The following is a 20,387-nucleotide window of genomic DNA, read 5'->3' on the forward strand; positions in this document are numbered from 1 at the left end:
ATTATTTTATATATCACAACTATGGACATTTAAGGGGCTACACCCACCTCACCGTCAACTATATCAACCGGAGAAGAGAGATCCTGGATTGGTTTATGTGCTTTGTATTATAAGCCTTGCACTTGTATATATTGTTATTTATGATTATTTTGGTGAAGGGACGTAAGTTACCTTTTACAAGTTTTTTTTTTTTTAGCTGCTTGTTTTTGATGTTTTGCACACACTTAATATTTTCTTGTCACTGGTTTGCTGTGCTGCCTATTGGAATCACAACAGTATACCTTGAGCACTGCTACTCTGCTTAATGGGTAATCTGACCCTGGTTACAGGCATAGTCACATCGCAAGACACAGCCAGGCAGGGTGAAACCAAACACCTAAAATGAAATGTGTTTGAACACATTACAACCAACACCACGGACACCTCTTCTATAATGATTGTTATAAAGAGTTTAAAAAAAGATCTGTCATACTCTGTGCAGACAGGGTTTGCTTGTGGAGTAAATTGACACACACTGCACTGAAAGAAGAACCTTGCAATTTTCATAGCAGAAGCAGTGGCACAGAGGCACCCAGCAAATCAAATAATCCACCTCTTACTAGAAATTAAAAACAATTGCAAATCAGTAAAACTATTCTAAACCAGTGAATCAAAGCTTGTAAGAGACACTGCCAGTAGCAGTAAGGAAAGATTAACTTTGTAATTCCTTTTTTTCCTTAACTTTGTTTATGATGATTGCTTGATCTGTTCCTGTCCAAACTGTCTCTGTCAACTAATGGTAATATCCTCACCATCTCACCTGCTCTGGCTAACTGTAGTAGTAGTAGTAGTGGAGAAGGTACCACTGGTGGTACTTGGTAAAAACAGCAAAGCATCTGATACAGCACACGTGAACTGCTCTAATACATTCTCTTTCTGTTTCTTCCTTTTGTAATAAAAACATATTGTGTCTTTGCATATGTTGGTTCATACTGGCACTAGTGAGATGTCCCTTCACTCTGTTACTCACTTCCTTGCTGCACAATTTGCAAATTACAAGTTGGCCTTCAGGGTGGAACCAAAAGTAATTCCAAACATTGCGGCTGTTAAATATGTGGGTGAAGTCTCATTGGGAGCAGTGGAAGCTTTCACAACACTAACCTGTCCCTTGGTTGACTCATGAATCTTGATAAAGGTGGTATTTGTGATGCACTAGTGATGTTGATTGTTTGATTTGTGGATTAGGCAATTCAAAGCAGATAGAGATGGACTTTGTCAAGATGGAGAAGATGTAGACTACCTATAGAAAATAGTGGGTCTGTCACCTCCAGACTCTCCTCTTGTAATTCCCCTGGGTCATATTTGAGTAGCTTCTGGGCTAGAGGTAATATTAAAACTCTGGTCTAGCTCTTCCATAAATGATTGCCTCGGCACCTACAAAATATGTTTTGCTGAGCTCCCCCTTATCTGCTTCTAGGTGAATCCTCAAGAAAGTATAACACTGGTGGTAGATGGAGCTGCAGTGTCAATGGATGCAGCAGGAATTATTATAGAGATGTGGTCTTCTTCATAGAAGATTATTTTGCTGTCGTAGACTTTGAGTCACCAAATGCACAAATGCAGCAAAAAAAAAAAAAAAGCAGAGAAAACAATCAAGGGAATTTATTAATGTCACCAAAACCCTTCTCAACAAAAACATACAGTATTGCTGGGATTACCCTATGAAACTGCTGATATGGTGTGGAGGCAGAACAATACCAATCTTGGAGCTGGAGTTGGGCCTAGCAAAGCTGGATGAATGGGGCCTATACCGCTCTATGTACACCACTTCCCCTCAACGATCCTCTCCAAGTTACCCACAGCTGGAATTGGAAAAAAAACGGGTTCATTATCAAGACCTGTCCTACAATTCTCCGAGTAGATCAGCTTATTCCTGTCTTCATAACAGCAAATTCTCTGCACTCATTGGTTATCATTTGAAATGTTTATTTGTTTTTTCTTTAACACATATTGGTATCTGCATTTCACACTGAATTTGGTATAGCTAAGTTTAATTTATCTAGTGTCAACTACCGTTATCTAGATATTTGAACATGGGCTTAATGTTAGAATTTCAAACAACTGTTGCACTGTGATGACAAGTTGTGGGGTTGCACTCTGCTTATTTACTATCGAGCGGTTGCTCATAGAACTTCCATATATATTAGGGGCTAGGTGGGGTGAAGTACAATGTCTATGTGTGAAGCTTATAGATATGTGTAGTTGACGCCTCTGTCACTGGGGCCTTCCCTTTTTTGTACAACATTGACTGGCTCATAAGAACAAATGTACCCTAAGGCAACATTTTATAATGTTACACTATACACCCCTGATGCGAAACATCTGTTAACTTTGCGCATATAAGGATTACTTAATACAATCCCAGGGCCCATTGTTTACTTTTCCCAATATCTGAATATACGCTCTGTACTGAATTCCCACACTTATGTGAATGTAATCAACCCCAACAGTTCGGACAACCAAACAGCATCTCATTGGGGTGCGCAGAGGGTGAACGCTCAACTATCTGTACTCCTCTACTGGTGTGGACTGCTCTGCATATACCTCCATTTTACTGAGTTGTCTGGCAGGCACAATCTTGGAATTCTCAGAAGTCCGACTCACTTGAGGTGCCTCTCGCTGATTTCATGACATTGCTATTGATTACACACCTATTTCAATTACCTGACAATTACTGACAGCCATTGTGACATAATGCGCACCTTCCCCCTTTTAGAGAAAAAAACTGAGAGAACACGATGAGATCATACAACTTGTTAATGTCATGCCTTGGTGAACAGTGGATCACAGCCCTGTAGCACGTTCCTGGGTATTAGTGTAGGTTTTCGTTACTGATGTGTAGCAAACCCAGATAAAATTGAACTGTTGTGAGACCCCCAATCTAATATTGTTACTCAAGACATGTTTTCTGAAAATTTAACCTGATGTTTTCTTCCAGTAAAATCTGTTCTACCCACTATGTTTTTAATTATCTATATAGGCGTATTCTACCACATGATATCAGATAACTCAGATGTATTCTCAGCCTCCCTAGACTGATGTATAATTCACTAAAGATTCAAAATTGCTGGATAACTAGTGCACCCTCCAGCCAGAGTCTAAGGGCATTAGAGGACTCTGTTAACATCTTGTTCAATTCCTTTTCTTTAAAGGATCACTATAGTGTCAGGAAAACAAACTAATAAACACATTTTCCTGACACTATAGCATCCTTAGGACCCCCCCTTCCTCAGGGTCCCCCTCCCTTCAGCCACTTACCTTTACCCAGTATGTAAAACAAGATACACCTAGACAAAACAAAGGCAGAGAACACTCATAGGGCAACACCGTTTAGTGTATATGTCCCTGCTATGAATATTATACACTCACAAAATAAAGGAGTATTTCAAGCCCATCAGATGTCTTTAAATCCTGGAGTATGATTCCTCAGGAGTACATGCAGAAAAAGAAGAACTGGACATAGTGTGAAATCTTAATTGTATAAAAAGTCACATTTAATGGAAAAACTTACAGAAATACAGAAGTAAAAATGCTCATCAAAGATGGTAAATGGAAGAAGCAGGTTACAGAATGTATGAAGCAGCTCTACGCGTTTCGTCTAAATATTAGACTTCATCAGGAGCAATAGCAATCAAGTATATAAAACAATAATAAAATACAAATGCATCAATAAAAGTCCAGTGTCTTTGATTCTTCTTATATAGGTCCTCTCTTCAATTTCGCGCTCGAAATTTGCCAATCCGTCAGTCCCATAGCAGCTGTTGTGCATCTCTTCAAAATTCACAATTCAAGTCCGTCTTTGGACTTCCGCGTTGTCACTGTGGAACGCACGTGCGTTCCACCTACCTGGAAGGGATCCTCCCTTTTCGACGCGTGCCCAAATGCGTCATCATTCCGCGGCTGGAACGCACGTGCGTTCCACCTCGGCCGTAGCCGAGAGATACCAATGGGGGAAAAAGGAAAAATGTGTATCAGATCACATAAAACCAAATAATTAACATAAATCAGCACAGATCAGAAGCATGAATGGATGCCCCCTTCATTCAGTTCAGACATTCAAACTCCATAGATATGCTTAGTAGGATTGTACATCCAATCTAAATGGTAGAATGAAAAATAAAAAATACATACAAAGTGAATGGGGATATTCAAAGAGAGGGATACTGGAATGTACAAACCTTAATGATATATTAATAATAATGGGAAATAAAAATGCTAATAAAAATACCAAAAAATGGAAAAATATACAAAAAGAAATAAAAATAGAAATAAAATGAAAATAAAATGAAAATAAAATAAAATAAATTAATATAGTGATTAAAGGAAACAAATTAAGCAAATACTCGCCTCCTGTCATTAATAAAATCAAGATTATAGGTACACTAAAGCTAGCATAATCTACAATTAAATCAAAATCCACATTCAACCCATGAGGTTGAAGTGTTCTAAGTTTGTGAATCCAGTATCCCTCTCTTTGTCTAAGTCTCGTGACAATATCTCCTCCTCTTACACCAAGAGATACTTGTTCTATGACCACCCAAGAAAGGTTATGTGAATGGAATTTCAAACATCCGTTACAGTGTACTGGTACAGAATGATTTTTTATATTTTTCCTGATATTATTTTTATGTTCTAAAAAACGAGTTTTGGCTGGTCTCCCCGTTCTCCCCACATACTGTGCACCACATCCGCATGAGAGGAGGTACACAACATGTGAGGAAGAACAGGTGCCCCCCGTCCCTGAATGGAAAAAAATATCTTTAGTGATAAAGCTTGAGAAAGAGCGTGTATGGGATGGTAATCCCCGGCATGCTTTACATGAGCCACAAGTGTAAAATCCTCTACCCCTCTCTATTTTCTTATTGATTTTCTTCTGAAAATGGCTGGGTGTTAAATATGTAGAAAGGCTCTTGCCTTTCCTGTAAACAATTTGAGGGTATTCGGGTAATTGTGGGCCTATAAATTCATCACATTTTAGAATGTTCCAATGTTTTTTGAAAATTTTATTAATGGCAAAGGCCTTAGAGTTATATTGGGTATGGAATGAAAACTCAAAACGCTTATTGGAATTGTTTACTGGTTTCGCCTTATCTATCAAGAGATTACCTCTATTAGTATTTCTGACCCTTTCCACCTCTTTATCAAGTGTTTCCTTCTTGTAACCCTTTTCAATGCATTTATTAGTCAGGATGGCTGCCTGTTCTAGATATACATCTTGGCTAGAGCAGTTTCTTCGTAATCGGGTGTATTGACTTTTGGGTACTCCTGACAACCATCTAGGGTGATGCCAACTTGTGGACTCGATGTAGCTATTTGTATCTGTGGGTTTGAAGTATGTCTTAGTGGAAATTTGGCCTCCTTTGGCCGATATAGTCAAATCTAAGAAATTGATGTTAGTGGAGCTGAACTCGGGAGAGAAGACAAGGGAGAAAGTATTGCTGTTTAGATACCCAAAGAAGTCTAACAGCTCCACTAACATCAATTTCTTAGATGCATATCTATGGAGTTTGAATGTCTGAACTGAATGAAGGGGGCATCCATTCATGCTTCTGATCTGTGCTGATTTATGTTAATTATTTGGTTTTATGTGATCTGATACACATTTTTCCTTTTTCCCCCATTGGTATCTCTCGGCTACGGCCGAGGTGGAACGCACGTGCGTTCCAGCCGCGGAATGATGACGCATTTGGGCACGCGTCGAAAAGGGAGGATCCCTTCCAGGTAGGTGGAACGCACGTGCGTTCCACAGTGACAACGCGGAAGTCCAAAGACGGACTTGAATTGTGAATTTTGAAGAGATGCACAACAGCTGCTATGGGACTGACGGATTGGCAAATTTCGAGCGCGAAATTGAAGAGAGGACCTATATAAGAAGAATCAAAGACACTGGACTTTTATTGATGCATTTGTATTTTATTATTGTTTTATATACTTGATTGCTATTGCTCCTGATGAAGTCTAATATTTAGACGAAACGCGTAGAGCTGCTTCATACATTCTGTAACCTGCTTCTTCCATTTACCATCTTTGATGAGCATTTTTACTTCTGTATTTCTGTAAGTTTTTCCATTAAATGTGACTTTTTATACAATTAAGATTTCACACTATGTCCAGTTCTTCTTTTTCTGCATGTACTCCTGAGGAATCATACTCCAGGATTTAAAGACATCTGATGGGCTTGAAATACTCCTTTATTTTGTGAGTGTATAATATTCATAGCAGGGACATATACACTAAACGGTGTTGCCCTATGAGTGTTCTCTGCCTTTGTTTTGTCTAGGTGTATCTTGTTTTACATATTGATTTGTGAGGATACGAGGAATCCTTTGTTACAGCCTAGACCCAGAGGGAAGTAATCTATCCTTCCTCTTTAATTTATTGCTGCACCTGGGTGGTCTTTTTTGCCTTTTTTTGTCTATATATATATATATTTACCTTTACCCAGCCCTGGTCTCCCTCGTTGCTGGTGACCTCTCCTCCCCCGCCGACGTCAGCTCCCGAGTGGAGCAGAATGCGCATGCGCAGCAAAAGCCACGCACGCATTCAAACAGTCCATAGGTAAGCATTTCTCAATGGTTTCCTATGGACGTTCTGCACGCTGGATCTGAATTTTGCATCAAGCGTCGCAGAAGCGCCTCTAGCGGCTGTCAGGAAGATAGCCACTTGAGGTTGGATTAACCCTGCAATGTAAACATAGCAGTTTCTCTGAAACTGCTATGTTTACATCTGAAGGGTTAAAACTTGGGGGACTTGGCACCCAGACCACTTCATTGAGCTGAAGTGGTCTGGGTGACTATTGTGCCCCTTTAATAGTAAAGTTTTGTTTTTCTCAAGTTATATCGATACACAGTACCTTTTTATTTTCTTCTACTATCCTACTCTTTCTTTAAATCACTATGTCCACAATGTTTTCCAATAATGTACATGACAGTAGAATTGTTAAAAATCTGATGCTGAGGTATCCATTTTGTCCTGCAACATGGTGGATCTTGCGATTCCTAATTTATGTATTACTGTACCTAGCCGAGTCTCTCTATACACAATATAGAACTAAAAGGATTGAGCTGAACTGCTGGTATATAATTTCCGATACAAATTAGCTTGATCTCCCAAATGGCAGACTCCATGTTAAAAATAATTTCTCTAAATTTAAAAGGCCCCAACAGCCCACATAAATGGTGCCTCAGGAGATGCATAAATCCAAAGCAGTAATAATCTGCTTTCAAGAGTCCAATTTTTGTGCCCACAGACAATGCCAGTTCCAATCTAAAAAGTACTACAAGCTTTTCACACAAGTAAAAAATAGTCTCTATATTCTTCCACGCTGATTGGGTCTTCCAATTACACAAACAATATAAAGATGAATTGGGCAGGGTTCTGATTCTGGCAGGTACACTGAACAGTTAAAACATCACAATTGCCTCTCTGTATGCACAGATCATCTCTCAAGTACCTTTCCTAAGAAAGGCACTGAAAAATATTACCTCAATAAAGTTGAGGCCACACTATAATATCTGGGGCCTTTGTTGTACCCAACATTAGACATTAAGCCGGAAAACAATAAACACACCACCCCTGCATCATTGGCATATAGTCAAGCACTGACCAACTTATTCCATGTCCATGATCTCTCTTGGCGCAGTCTTTACCCAGCTGACAAAGATTATACCTATTACTCCCCAGTACACCTGACATACTGACATATAGACGTGTGTGTAGTAGATAAGGCATCTCTATCTAATATAACAGATGTCTCAATAGACATTAGATCCTGGTTTGACCATGCCCCAGTAGTGGTTAACTTCCAATCACTATACCCAATCAGAGGTAGAGGTAAATGGAGAATACATTAAATTATGTTATATGACATTACTACTCTCTTCAAAATCAATAAAGCTGTTTCAGACTACATCTCAGATAATGCATTGTAAAACTACTCCATTGTCCTACAATGGCTGGGTTTTATCTGCCTGAGTTCACATTTAAAATAAGCAACCTATGACACAAAGAACGCTTGTGCAAAGATCTACATACCCTTGAAAGCCAAAATAAAAATAGCCATACAAGACATTAACTAAAGAAATTAGTATATTACTGTAACAAGAATATACCCCAACATGCAGAATCCAGCTAAACAGAAGACAACACAGAGAGGAGATACGCCTACCGGTCCTTAGAGTGGCCAGACTCGACGTATACAGGAGAAGTACAGAGTCAGGAACGATCCGAGGTCAAGGGCACAAAGAGACAGCGTAAACTAGGACTAGCCGGGGTCTGGTACACAGTAAACAGCAAGCCGGCAAACAGAACAGATAAGGATAAAGAGATAACGTAGTCAGAAAACAAAGCCAAGGTCAAATACGAAGAAACACAACCGAATACAACAAGCGCTAAAGGGAACTGAAACAGAAACCACGATAGGGCAAGGAACTAAGGGAAAAAGGTAAGTATATATAGCTAAACAACTATTGTGATTGGTCCCTGTCATATCCACGCCCCCAAAAGGTAAGTGTATGGGGAGAGTGGCACGACAGGGACCAATGGGAAGCCTTTTCCAATTTAGGCTCCCACTGTCCCTTTAAGAGCGCGCCCGAGACTCGCGAACGTGCTCTTAGAGTCAGGCGGGACACATGCTATGTGTGATAGTCCATTCAAGAAAGAAGAAGTCTGAAAAGCCATACTTTCCTTACCAAAACATAAAGTACCAGGTCCTGATGGGCTCTCAAATTATATACTACTTTCTAACCCCTTTCTTACCAAACTTTTTAACATAAAATAATCCAGCTCACTACCATAGGAAATTTTGGAAGCCCATGTGCTAACATTAACCTAAACCAGGACATTTAAGAAGCGCATGTGCTAACATTAACCTAAACCAGGTAAACAACCGACTGATTGAGTCAATCTGAGACCTATCTCACTTTTAAATGCCGATATCAAACTATATGCCAAACCTTTGGCAACAAGATTAAAACTACCTCCACAACTGATATCTGCAGAACAGGAAAGATTTGCCCTAGGTAGACAGGCAGGTGATAACACTAGATATTTTATTAATTTAATCAATTGGGCAAACTCTAGCAAACAACTTGGAATTACATGCAAACCACCCTGCTCAAAATGGGGTTATCAGATAGCTTTTTGAGAATCATTTTTGCGCACTATCTCCACCCCTCAGCTAAGGTCTATAGTTCAGGATTTTATTGAAATAATTTTCAATAACCAGTAGCACACGTCAGGGTTGCCCTTTATCCTCACTGTTCATCATACTATGTCTAGAGCCCCAGATTGATAAACTTCTGGCACCAGATCAGTGATGTAATACATAAGATAGCAAAAGTTTGGGTCCTATTTAGACCGGAATGCTTCCTGTAACACATAGCAATAGAAATCGTAACTTCTCCTAATAAAAGTGGTATCATGCATCTGCTTCTAGCAGAAATATCAGTATTACAAGTCAGTAAAGAGGAGAATGTCAAAGGAGGTTGTTTTTTTTACAGGAGGTCTGGATCAGGGTTGACTTAGTCTCAGGGGCGTACCTAGAGCATTTGGCCCCTAAGGCGGATCCTCCTTATGTCACCGCACCCCCCCCAACGCCACCTTAAAATGTAAAAAAACTCCCAAAAATGTTTTAAATGAATGTAGCACTGAGCAGTGTTTGTGCATCTAAATGTAAGCATGTGTTTTTGTATGGAAAATGTGTGAGTGAATGTAGGGGTGTGTAGTGTTGGCGTCTGAATGCAGGCATGCATTTGTGTGTAGTGTTGGCGAGATGCAGTGGTGTGGTTATATCTAATGGTGATGTTTTAATACAAAGGTGTGTTTGTTTGTAGTGTTGTTTGAATGCAGTGGTGTGCTTGTGTGTAGCGTTGGCAAAATGCTAAGATGTATGCACACATACACATACACAAATATATACACACAGATAAACACATTTGCATAGAATTCATACTAGCCACCCAGATTTCCTGTTCTACGCTGGCTGACACCTCTAAACTTTGATCTTTGTTTAGCAGATAACTCCTCTATTTGATATCCCTATGTGAGATTGCCACAGTTAGATCTAAAGAGCACACTAATTTGGCATATTTAAATATGGAAATCTCACATAAGAGCATTAATTTAGGGAATGATCTACTAAACTGCTAAAAGATCAAAATTTAAAAGCCTTTACTTAATTTTAATCTTTCAGTTTTTTAGTAGATAACTCCCTTATTTGTTATCCTTATGTGGGATTGACATATTTAAGGACACCAAATAAGGGAGCTATCTACTAAACACATACACATTTATATACAGACACAACCACAGATATATACACACAGACTTGTACATCTGTGGTAGTGTGTGTATATAAATACACACACGATCACAGACATACACCTAATCACAGACACACAATCACAATAAACACACACTTAACGACAGAGATACACACAATCACAGACACACACAATAATCACATTCTTACACACATTTAGTAATTAAGAGGTCCACCCAGCTTCCCTACCTTGCTCTTGGATCTTCCCCATGGTGATTAGCGGTTGCTGCTGGGCTGGGTGCTCTTCCTGCACAGCTCACTTGTGCTCCCAGTAGTGATGCCGATGCCAGGATGACATCTTATCCCAGCTGCCTGTTCACTGCAGGGCGCGCACTAACCTCACTGCCTCCCAGAATATATCTGTCCTTATCCCTTGTGTAAAAAATGTGTTTGTGACAGCGTATGTATGTGCATTGTGTGTGACTGCATATGTAATTTGTGAATGTGAGCCTGTGTGTAATGTGTCTATGTGACATTAGGGGAACAGTTGTATGTGCCTAGGTGGGTCGAAATAGATTGGGGTCTGGGACTTAGTGTGTGATATTGCATGGGGGAATAGGGCAGGGAGGGTGGGAGTATAATGGCACGGAGGGTGGGGGTATAGCACAGGGAGGGTGGGGTTATAATGGCAGAGGGGTATATGGCAGGGGGGGTATAGTAGTACCTTACCATTTGGGAGGGTGCAGGATCAGCAGGGTCTGTCTCACCATTTGGTAGCTGCTCTGGGGTTATAATGGCAGTGAGGTGGGGGTATAGAGCATGAGGGGTGGGAGTATAATGGCAGGGGGGTTATAATAGCAGGGAGGTGGGGGTATAGGGCAGGGGGTGTGGGGGTAAATGGGAAGAGGGGTGGTAGTATAATGGCAGGGGTGGGGGATATAGGGCAGGGGGTGTTATAATGGCAGGGAGGTGGGGGTATAGGGCAGACGGGATTAGAATGGCAAGGAGGGTGGGGGTATAATGGCAGTGGGGTGTGGTACCCCCCCCACCCCCCTTAGTACGCCACTGCTCAGTCTACTAATATGAAAAAATGGCCTACAGACTAAGAGGCAGAGAGGAAGACCACGTTAAACTATGGAAATGTTGGCAAGGGTGTATTAACCTCTAATCACACACTGCCCACAAGTTCTTAACTACTAAATCTTTACAAAAAGGTCACAAAATGACAACTTTTAGTTCACTACAGTCTTAAACTGCAAAGTAGTATAGTCCTTATTGTTACCAAAGGTATTGGGATAAGGGCACTGCAGTACGCTAGACAACGTGACACTGTCTGCCACACTGGAACTCTTAACTGAGACATAACTCTCTCTCTCCTTCTTTCTTCTTTTCTTTGCCTACTGATAAAATTCACATAATCCCAGTTATATATGCATTAGCCATTGTTTTTCTTCGGGCAAGACATCTTGGAATTGATGTTAGCAATCATAAGTGCAGGATTTGTACTGATTCGTACATAACTCTATTGTATTTTGTGATAAAACTATCCAAGTCATGACTTAATGTACTGATCACTATGTATTTACTGTCAGTGTATAAGATATAATGAACATTGTACTCCAATACCTACATTTCTCTTATGTATGCCAATGATGCTATATTCAATGATGTTCTGTTTACCGTCTGAAGTTTTTCAATAAAAAGAGACATTTAAAAAAAAAATAAACAAGTAGTATATATCTATATCCAACTCACAGTTTATGTAAGTGGCACTGTGCAACTGGCGGAGGCTAGCCACAGCAATAACCTAATCAGTCACACACTAGGTTTTTTTCTCAATCAAAGTTTTTATAAGCGGTACAAGCAGTTACGTAGAAACATAGAAACAAAGAATGTGATGGCATGCATGCTTAAACTCCATTACTGTGTTAACCTCTACCACTTCAGTTGGGAGGCTATTCCATGCATACACTACCATTTCAGTAAAGTAATACTTCCTGATATAATTTTTAAACCTTTGCCCCTCTAATGTAAGACTATGCCCTCTAGTTTTCTTCTTTTAAATATACTCTCTTCCTTTACTGTGTTGATCTCTTTATGCATTTAAATATTATATATTATAATCTGGGTAACACATTAATTATTGGAGATTTGAATTACCCCAACATAAAATTGGATAGACAGACTAGTAGTTCAGTAAAGGGAATTAGATTTTTTTTAACTTGTTTAATGACACCTTCATGTCACAACTTTTTACAAGCAACAACCAGGAAGGATGCTTGTCTGGATTTGGTAATAACAAACAATGTTGATATTTTTACCAACATTCATGTATTGGAGCACTTGGGAAACAGTGATCACAATAAAGTATCCTTTGAAATAAACTAAAAAAAAACGCACATGGGTATACTAAAACGTATACTTTAAAAAAAGCTAATTTCAATAAGATAAGGGCAGCTTTACAGTATATTGACTAGCATAAACTCTTTAGTAAAAAAGAAAAAAGGGTTATTTGTTTGAATATATTCAAACAAATATTAGAATATTTCTCAGTATGTGCAATTGGGTAATACATTAAAACCAATGTGGCTTAGTAGGACAGTAAGTCAAGAAAGTGGTATCATATAAAAGATATATGGAAGCCTATAATGCATGTAGTTTAGCATTAGATTTGCTAAACTACAAAATGAGGAAGAGATAGCCAACGGAGCAAAAGCAACTCCAAAATATTTTTTAAGTACATAAATGAAAATTTTTAAAAAAGAATGAGAAGTGTAGTTACACTAAAACCAGTGATGGGGAAAACCATAATGGGGGTGATAGTTAATAAAGACTAGGAAAAGGCAGAAGTTTTAAATAACTATTTCTCCTCAATATATATAAGGAAGAAACTATTGCTATAGATATGCAAATAATTGCTGAAAAAAACTTGCAGAAAAAGTGTAATTTGATGACTCAAGACAATGTGCTGCAGCAACTAAAGAAAGTTAATATTAACAAAGTTCCAGGGCCTGACGGTATTCACCCACAAGCACTTACGGAACTAAGTGTGGAAATAAAAGAACCTCTGTTTTTAATCTTTCAAGATTTTTTTTCTTTCAGGAATTGGAGCACTGGAGGAAGGGAGATGTGGTTCCTATATTCAAAATGGTTCAAAATCATTGCCAGGACATTATAGAACTGTGAGCTTAAATTATGTGGCAGGGGAGGTATTTGAAAGGTTATTAAGGGATAATATTCAGGAATTCATGAGAAGAACATTGTTATCAGCAAAAATCAGCATGGTTTTAAAAAAACATAGGTCATGACAAAGTAACTTAATTGCATTCTATGAAAAAGTTGGTAGAAGTATAGAACAGGGTGCTGCAGTGGATGTGATCTATTTGGATTTTGCCAAGATGTTTGATACCGTTCCACTCAGTAGGTTAGAGTTCAAACTAAACCACAAGGAGTTGCCATTAATGGTATATTTTCAAGCTGGACAAAAGTGGCAGGTGTTGTCCTCAAGGTTCTGTTCTGGTTCCACTTATATTTAACATATTTATAAATGATCTTAAAATAAGCATTGAAAGTCATGTTTCAGTGTTTGCAAATGACAAAAAAAACTCGATAAAGTAATACAATGTGAGCAGGGTATAACTTTGCTGCAGGGTGAGTTTGATAGACTGGGGACCTGGGCACTCAAATGGTAGATGAAACTTAATGTAGAAAAATGCCAAGTTATGCACTTCAGCGTTACGAATGCACAGGCAACTTATACGTTTATTGAAACGAATTAGGGATAACAACACACGAGAAGGACTTGGGAATTGTTGTAGACAACATACTATGCAACAATGTGCTATGCAACACTGGCAATCAGCAGTGTCTAAGGCCAGTAGGGTATTGGCATGAATAAAAAGGGGGATGTATTATCTAGATGAGAATATAATTTTGCCTCTTTATAAATCACTGGTAAGACCACATCTTGAATATGCTGTGCAATTTTGGGCACCTGTTCTAAAGGAGGATAATATGGCACTAGAAAACGTACAGAGGTGGACTACAAAAGTAATAAAAGGAATGGAATATTTTAGCTATGAAGAAAGGTTAACAAATGTAAACCTCTTTAGTTCAGTAAAACAGCCCCTTAGAGGGGATATAATAAGATTATACCAATATATCCAGGGCCAATACAAACCATTGTTTGGAAATATATTATCTAAAACAAATCTATTCACAATGCCTAAAGAAGTGGTTTTATTAGAGTCTACACATATATTTAAACAGCAACTAGATGCATACATGCAAAAACATAATATTCAAGGATATCATTTTTCAATTGTATGGTAAGAGCTTCTTGATCCAGGGATACATGTTTCCTTCTTTTGGATCAACAGCAAAAACAGATGTGAGCAAGACTGAACTTGATGGACATGTGTCTCTTTACAGCCTATGTAACTATGTAACTTTGATTTATAAAGAGTCAAAATTTAATTTTTATCCAGAGAATACATTCACACATTTTTATGACGATATATTCTAACTAAGTCAGTATTTTTTTTAATATATAAATGATGATGACAAAAAGTAGTTAGAAAGTTCACACATTTATTAAAATCTTGCACAAAACATTTAATAAACAGTTTTAGTTTGAAGCAAAGGTGCTCTGGATCCAGGAGTTGTAGTTGCAGACCCTGGCGTACACTCCGGGGTAGTTCCTCAAAGCACAGCCATATCCCCAGGACACAATACCCTGGAGCTGACCATTACAGACCACGGGGCCACCAGAGTCACCCTGAGGGAAGGAGAGAGAATGTAAAATATTAAAAACGTTAAAGATATAGCCATGGGTTTTGAGATATATTTTAATTCTCCACTGGAAATATTAAATTAAACAGCTATTTTCAGATACATTACCTGGCAGGAATCCTTGCCTCCTTCAACGTAGCCAACACAGATCATGTTACTGGTGATCTGTCCTGGGTAGGCACTGCTACACTGAGCACTTGTCAGGATGGGTGCGTTTAAACACTGCAGGAGACTTGGATAGTTGGCTGAAAAAAAAAAATATATATATATAATCTTGTTATATGTACACATTCTTTATTAGTTCATTGCAGTATGTTATCTTTATTAGGTACTGGACTAAAATGTTTTGTTAAGAAATACTATCTTCCTTGCCCAGAATCTCCATCAACTTATTAATTCACTCTTTGCCTGTCACACTATATCAACCTTTGCTGAAGACAACAAAATGGAAAGACCAGTATGTAATCAAACAACCACTAACTCCTTCCAGCATGTGTAATATTAACTAGTTATATTGTGGAATTAAAGAAAATGCTTAATAATGTGTGCCTTTAACAATATTACATTGCTCTTATAACAAATCATGTTTTTGCAATGTAAATGTAAAATACGAGATGTATAGTTACAAGCCCTTCATTTACTCTAAACTATAGTTTGTCTCTGTGTGCTATATTTTCTAAACTTACTTCCACTGCTGAGTGTGTTTCCCCAGCCAGAAATCAGACAGCTGGTTCCAGCAGCAGCACAGCCAGAGGGCAGAGACACAGTCTTCACATAGCTATTGAGGGTGGCAGCACTAGCAAGTTTGATCAACATGATGTCATTGTCGGTGGTCCTGGAGTTGTAGCTTGGATGTCTGATGACCTTGGCAGAGTTAATGAACTGCTCTGTGCCCTCACTTACATCGATGTTGTGCTCTCCCAGTCTGACCTGAACACTCCTGCATGAGGGAAACATAGGCAATGTTTAAGAGAAAGTTAACACATTTGTTGAATTTCATTAATTCTAAATATGAACTTTTTATGCATTTCTACAAAAATATTCGATATTTTTTTCTGAAATTTCATTCATCTATGTCAACATTAAGTGAAACTTACGCCTTGTAGCAATGGGCAGCAGACACCACCCACAGGCTGGTAACCAGGGTACCTCCGCAGAAATGGTAGCCAGAGTTGAGGGATACGATGTATGGGACAGAGTTCTTGGTGCAGGTGTAACCTCCTACAATCTTATCATCATCATCCTCAAATGCAACTGTGGGCAGAAGAGAAAAATATGTTTGCCGCTGTGATCATGATTTGCTTGCTGTTACATTTTAGTCAACTACCATTATTGCATGTCTTATTGTAAATTATATTTTTTATGGTGCAATTCATATGGCTCAATGAAAAACATTTATATGGTTTAATTGAAGGTGTAAACTACATATGCAGTCAAAATCTATTTTTCAAAAAGTATTTATTTTACATAAATTGCAATATTGGAAGACAGGAAAGAGACTTCATTTAAATATAATAATCATAGTATAATTCATTTTATTAAAAGGGGTCCTTAATATTACATTTTAAATATAACTGTGTTCATGGCCATAGTGGAGATTTTTTCAATTTGTTTCCTCAGATTTTTTAGATTTTTTTTAATAGTATTTTAAGTGTATATTTAAATGCTACAAATAAGTTATGACGTCCTAGGTAGCTAAAAAACATACGTATTTTAAAGTTGAAAAAAAAATGCTAAAAACTATTTCACTTTGTGTGTGTTTTTAATTTTATAAGTCTAACATTTTATGGTGGAGAAAAAATATGTAATAATAACATGAAATTAAATATATATTTTTAAATGAGACAGAAAGTACCACTACTAATAATAATAATATTTCTTACCAGCAGCTCCAAGGAGCACACAGATCAGAAGAAGTTTCATCCTGGAGGTATGCCTGTGGGATGTTTTGGGTGAAATTAAGTGAGTATTTATATATTTTTACCCAGAGTTACTCCTACCCCCATAGAATGTTATCATATTATGTAAATACTGCACAATCTGGTTAATGTGTACACTTTATATGATCAATTACCTTGAATTTATTTTTTTCCAAGAATGTAAAACATATGTACCAATGTTAAGCACGCGCACACACACTCTCTCTCTCTCTGAGTACTTTGGGTGCTCTGGAAAGTAATGTTTAAATATGTTTTAATTTCGGTATGCATAGATGATAGATTATTTAAAGGAGATAGAATTTTTTTTATTTTAATTAGACAACAATTTTTTAAAAACCATTGCACTACATAATGAAGTTACAAAGAAGAATACATTGATGTAAATTAAAAAATTGTATCCCACATATTCTATAATCCTTTTACATACTTTATCCCATATGCACTCATTTCTCTATTGCCATGTTGCCAACCCATACCATATTGCCTTACAAAGTTTAGTTTTTTCTCGAGTTATATCGATACACAGTACCTTTTTATTTTCTTCTACTATCCTACTCTTTCTTTAATTCAATATGTCCACGGTATTTTTCTAATGATGTACACGACAGTAGAGTTGATAAAAATCTGATGCTGAGGTATCCATTTTGTTCTGCAACATGGTGGATCTTTTTGATTCCTAATTTATGTATTATTGTACCTAGCTAAGTCTCTCCATACACAATATAGACCTAAAAAGGATTAAGCTGCTTCTAGCACCAAAAATCAGTATTTCAAGACAGTGGAGAGGAGAATGTCCCACTTTTTTTTACAGGAGGTCTGGATCAGGGTTGACTAATCACACACTGACCACAAGCTCTTTCCTCCTAAATCTTTAGAAAAAGGTCACAAAATGACCACTTTTAGTTCACTACAGTCTTAAACTGCAAAGTAGTATACTCCTGATTGTTACCAAAGGTATTGGGATAAGGGCATCGCAGGACAACTTGACACTTTTTAAAATGATGTACACGACAGTAGAGTTGTTAAAAATCTGATGCTGAGGTATCCATTTTGTCCTGAAACATGGTGGATCTTGCGATTCCTAATTTATGTATTACTGTACCTAGCCGAGTCTCTCTATACACAATATAGAACTAAAAGGATTGAGCTGCACTGCTGGCATATCATTTCCAATACAAATTAGCTTGATCTCCCAAATGGCAGACTCCATGTTAAAAATAATTTCTCTAAATTTAAAAGGCCTCAACAGCCCACATAAATGGTGCCTCAGGAAATGCATAAATCCAAAGCAGTAATAATCTGCTTTCAAGAGTCCAATTTATGTGCCCACAGACAATGCCATTTCCAATCTAAAAAGTACTTACAAGCTTTTCACACAAGTAAAAAATAGTCTCTATATTCTTCCACGCTGATTGGGTCTTCCAATTACACAAACAATATAAAGATGAATTGGGCAGGGTTCTGATTCTGGCAGGTACACTGAACAGTTAAAACATCACAATTGCCTCTCTGTATGCACAGATCATCTCTCAAGTACCTTTCCTAAGAAAGGCACTGAAAAATATTACCTCAATAAAGTTGAGGCCACACTATAATATCTGGGGCCTTTGTTGTACCCAACATTAGACATTAAGCCGGAAAACAATAAACACACCACCCCTGCATCATTGGCATATAGCCAAGCACTAACCAACTTATTCCATGTCCATGATCTCTCTTGGCGCAGTCTTTACCCAGCTGACAAAGATTATACCTATTACTCCCCAGTACACCTGACATACTCACATATAGACTTGTGTGTAGTAGACAAGGCATCTCTATCTAATATAGCAGATGTCTCAATAGAAAAATAAACATAGCAAATGATGTAATTCAAAAGAAAGCAAAAGTTTGGGTCCCCTTTAGACCGGATATCTTCCTGTTACACATAGCAACAGAAATCTTAACAACTCCTAATAAAATTGGTATCATTCATCTGCTTCTAGCATCAAAAATCAGTATGTCAAGACAGTGGAGAGGAGCATGTCCCACTTTTTTTTACAGGAGGTCTGGATCAGGGTTGACTCAGTCTACCAATATGAAAAAAATTCCTACAGCCTAAGAGGCAGAGAGGAAGACCACGCTAAACTATGGAAATGTTGGCAAATGTGTACTAACCTCTAATCACACACTGACCACAAGCTCTTACCTCCTAAATCTTTAGAAAAAGGTCACAAAATGACCACTTTTAGTTCACTACAGTCTCAAACTGCAAAGTAGTATACTCCTGATTGTTACCAAAGGTATTGGGATAAGGGCATCGCAGGACAACTTGACACTTTTTAAAATGATGTACACGACAGTAGAGTTGTTAAAAATCTGATGCTGAGGTATCCATTTTGTCCTGAAACATGGTGGATCTTGCGATTCCTAATTTATGTATTACTGTACCTAGCCGAGTCTCTCTATACACAATATAGAACTAAAAGGATTGAGCTGCACTGCTGGCATATCATTTCCAATACAAATTAGCTTGATCTCCCAAATGGCAGACTCCATGTTAAAAATAATTTCTCTAAATTTAAAAGGCCTCAACAGCCCACATAAATGGTGCCTCAGGAAATGCATAAATCCAAAGCAGTAATAATCTGCTTTCAAGAGTCCAATTTATGTGCCCACAGACAATGCCATTTCCAATCTAAAAAGTACTTACAAGCTTTTCACACAAGTAAAAAATAGTCTCTATATTCTTCCACGCTGATTGGGTCTTCCAATTACACAAACAATATAAAGATGAATTGGGCAGGGTTCTGATTCTGGCAGGTACACTGAACAGTTAAAACATCACAATTGCCTCTCTGTATGCACAGATCATCTCTCAAGTACCTTTCCTAAGAAAGGCACTGAAAAATATTACCTCAATAAAGTTGAGGCCACACTATAATATCTGGGGCCTTTGTTGTACCCAACATTAGACATTAAGCCGGAAAACAATAAACACACCACCCCTGCATCATTGGCATATAGCCAAGCACTAACCAACTTATTCCATGTCCATGATCTCTCTTGGCGCAGTCTTTACCCAGCTGACAAAGATTATACCTATTACTCCCCAGTACACCTGACATACTCACATATAGACTTGTGTGTAGTAGACAAGGCATCTCTATCTAATATAGCAGATGTCTCAATAGAAAAATAAACATAGCAAATGATGTAATTCAAAAGAAAGCAAAAGTTTGGGTCCCCTTTAGACCGGATATCTTCCTGTTACACATAGCAACAGAAATCTTAACAACTCCTAATAAAATTGGTATCATTCATCTGCTTCTAGCATCAAAAATCAGTATGTCAAGACAGTGGAGAGGAGCATGTCC

General features: G+C 38.0%; 2 protein-coding genes across 2 annotated transcripts in view; both read right to left on the bottom strand.

Moving 5' to 3' along the window:
* Window positions 1-20,387, bottom strand: part of LOC134575329 (trypsin-like) — a 55,989-nt gene that overhangs the window by 26,082 nt on the left and 9,520 nt on the right. The gene's annotated exons all lie outside the window — the stretch shown is intronic.
* LOC134575332 (trypsin-like) lies at window positions 14,871-17,043 on the bottom strand. Its single transcript, XM_063434610.1, has 5 exons — window positions 16,975-17,043; window positions 16,189-16,345; window positions 15,778-16,031; window positions 15,200-15,336; window positions 14,871-15,077 (listed from the first exon to the last, which is right to left on the bottom strand). The coding sequence occupies exons 1-5, from the start codon at window positions 17,012-17,014 to the stop codon at window positions 14,928-14,930; spliced, it is 738 nt and encodes a 245-aa protein (XP_063290680.1). The 5' UTR covers window positions 17,015-17,043; the 3' UTR covers window positions 14,871-14,927.

The sequence above is a fragment of the Pelobates fuscus genome, chromosome 10 (assembly GCF_036172605.1).
Source record: "Pelobates fuscus isolate aPelFus1 chromosome 10, aPelFus1.pri, whole genome shotgun sequence".
Classification (NCBI taxonomy): Eukaryota; Metazoa; Chordata; class Amphibia; order Anura; family Pelobatidae; genus Pelobates; species Pelobates fuscus.

Bases quoted from the DNA above. Each gene is read 5' to 3' on its own strand.
- LOC134575332 (XM_063434610.1), bottom strand. From the start codon at position 17,014: ATGAAACTTCTTCTGATCTGTGTGCTCCTTGGAGCTGCTG. The intron at 15,337-15,777 runs GTAAGTTTAGAA...TTTTTTTTTCAG, and splicing joins AAACACACTCAGCAGTGGAA to CCAACTATCCAAGTCTCCTG. The intron at 15,078-15,199 runs GTAATGTATCTG...TCCTTCCCTCAG, and splicing joins GAGGCAAGGATTCCTGCCAG to GGTGACTCTGGTGGCCCCGT.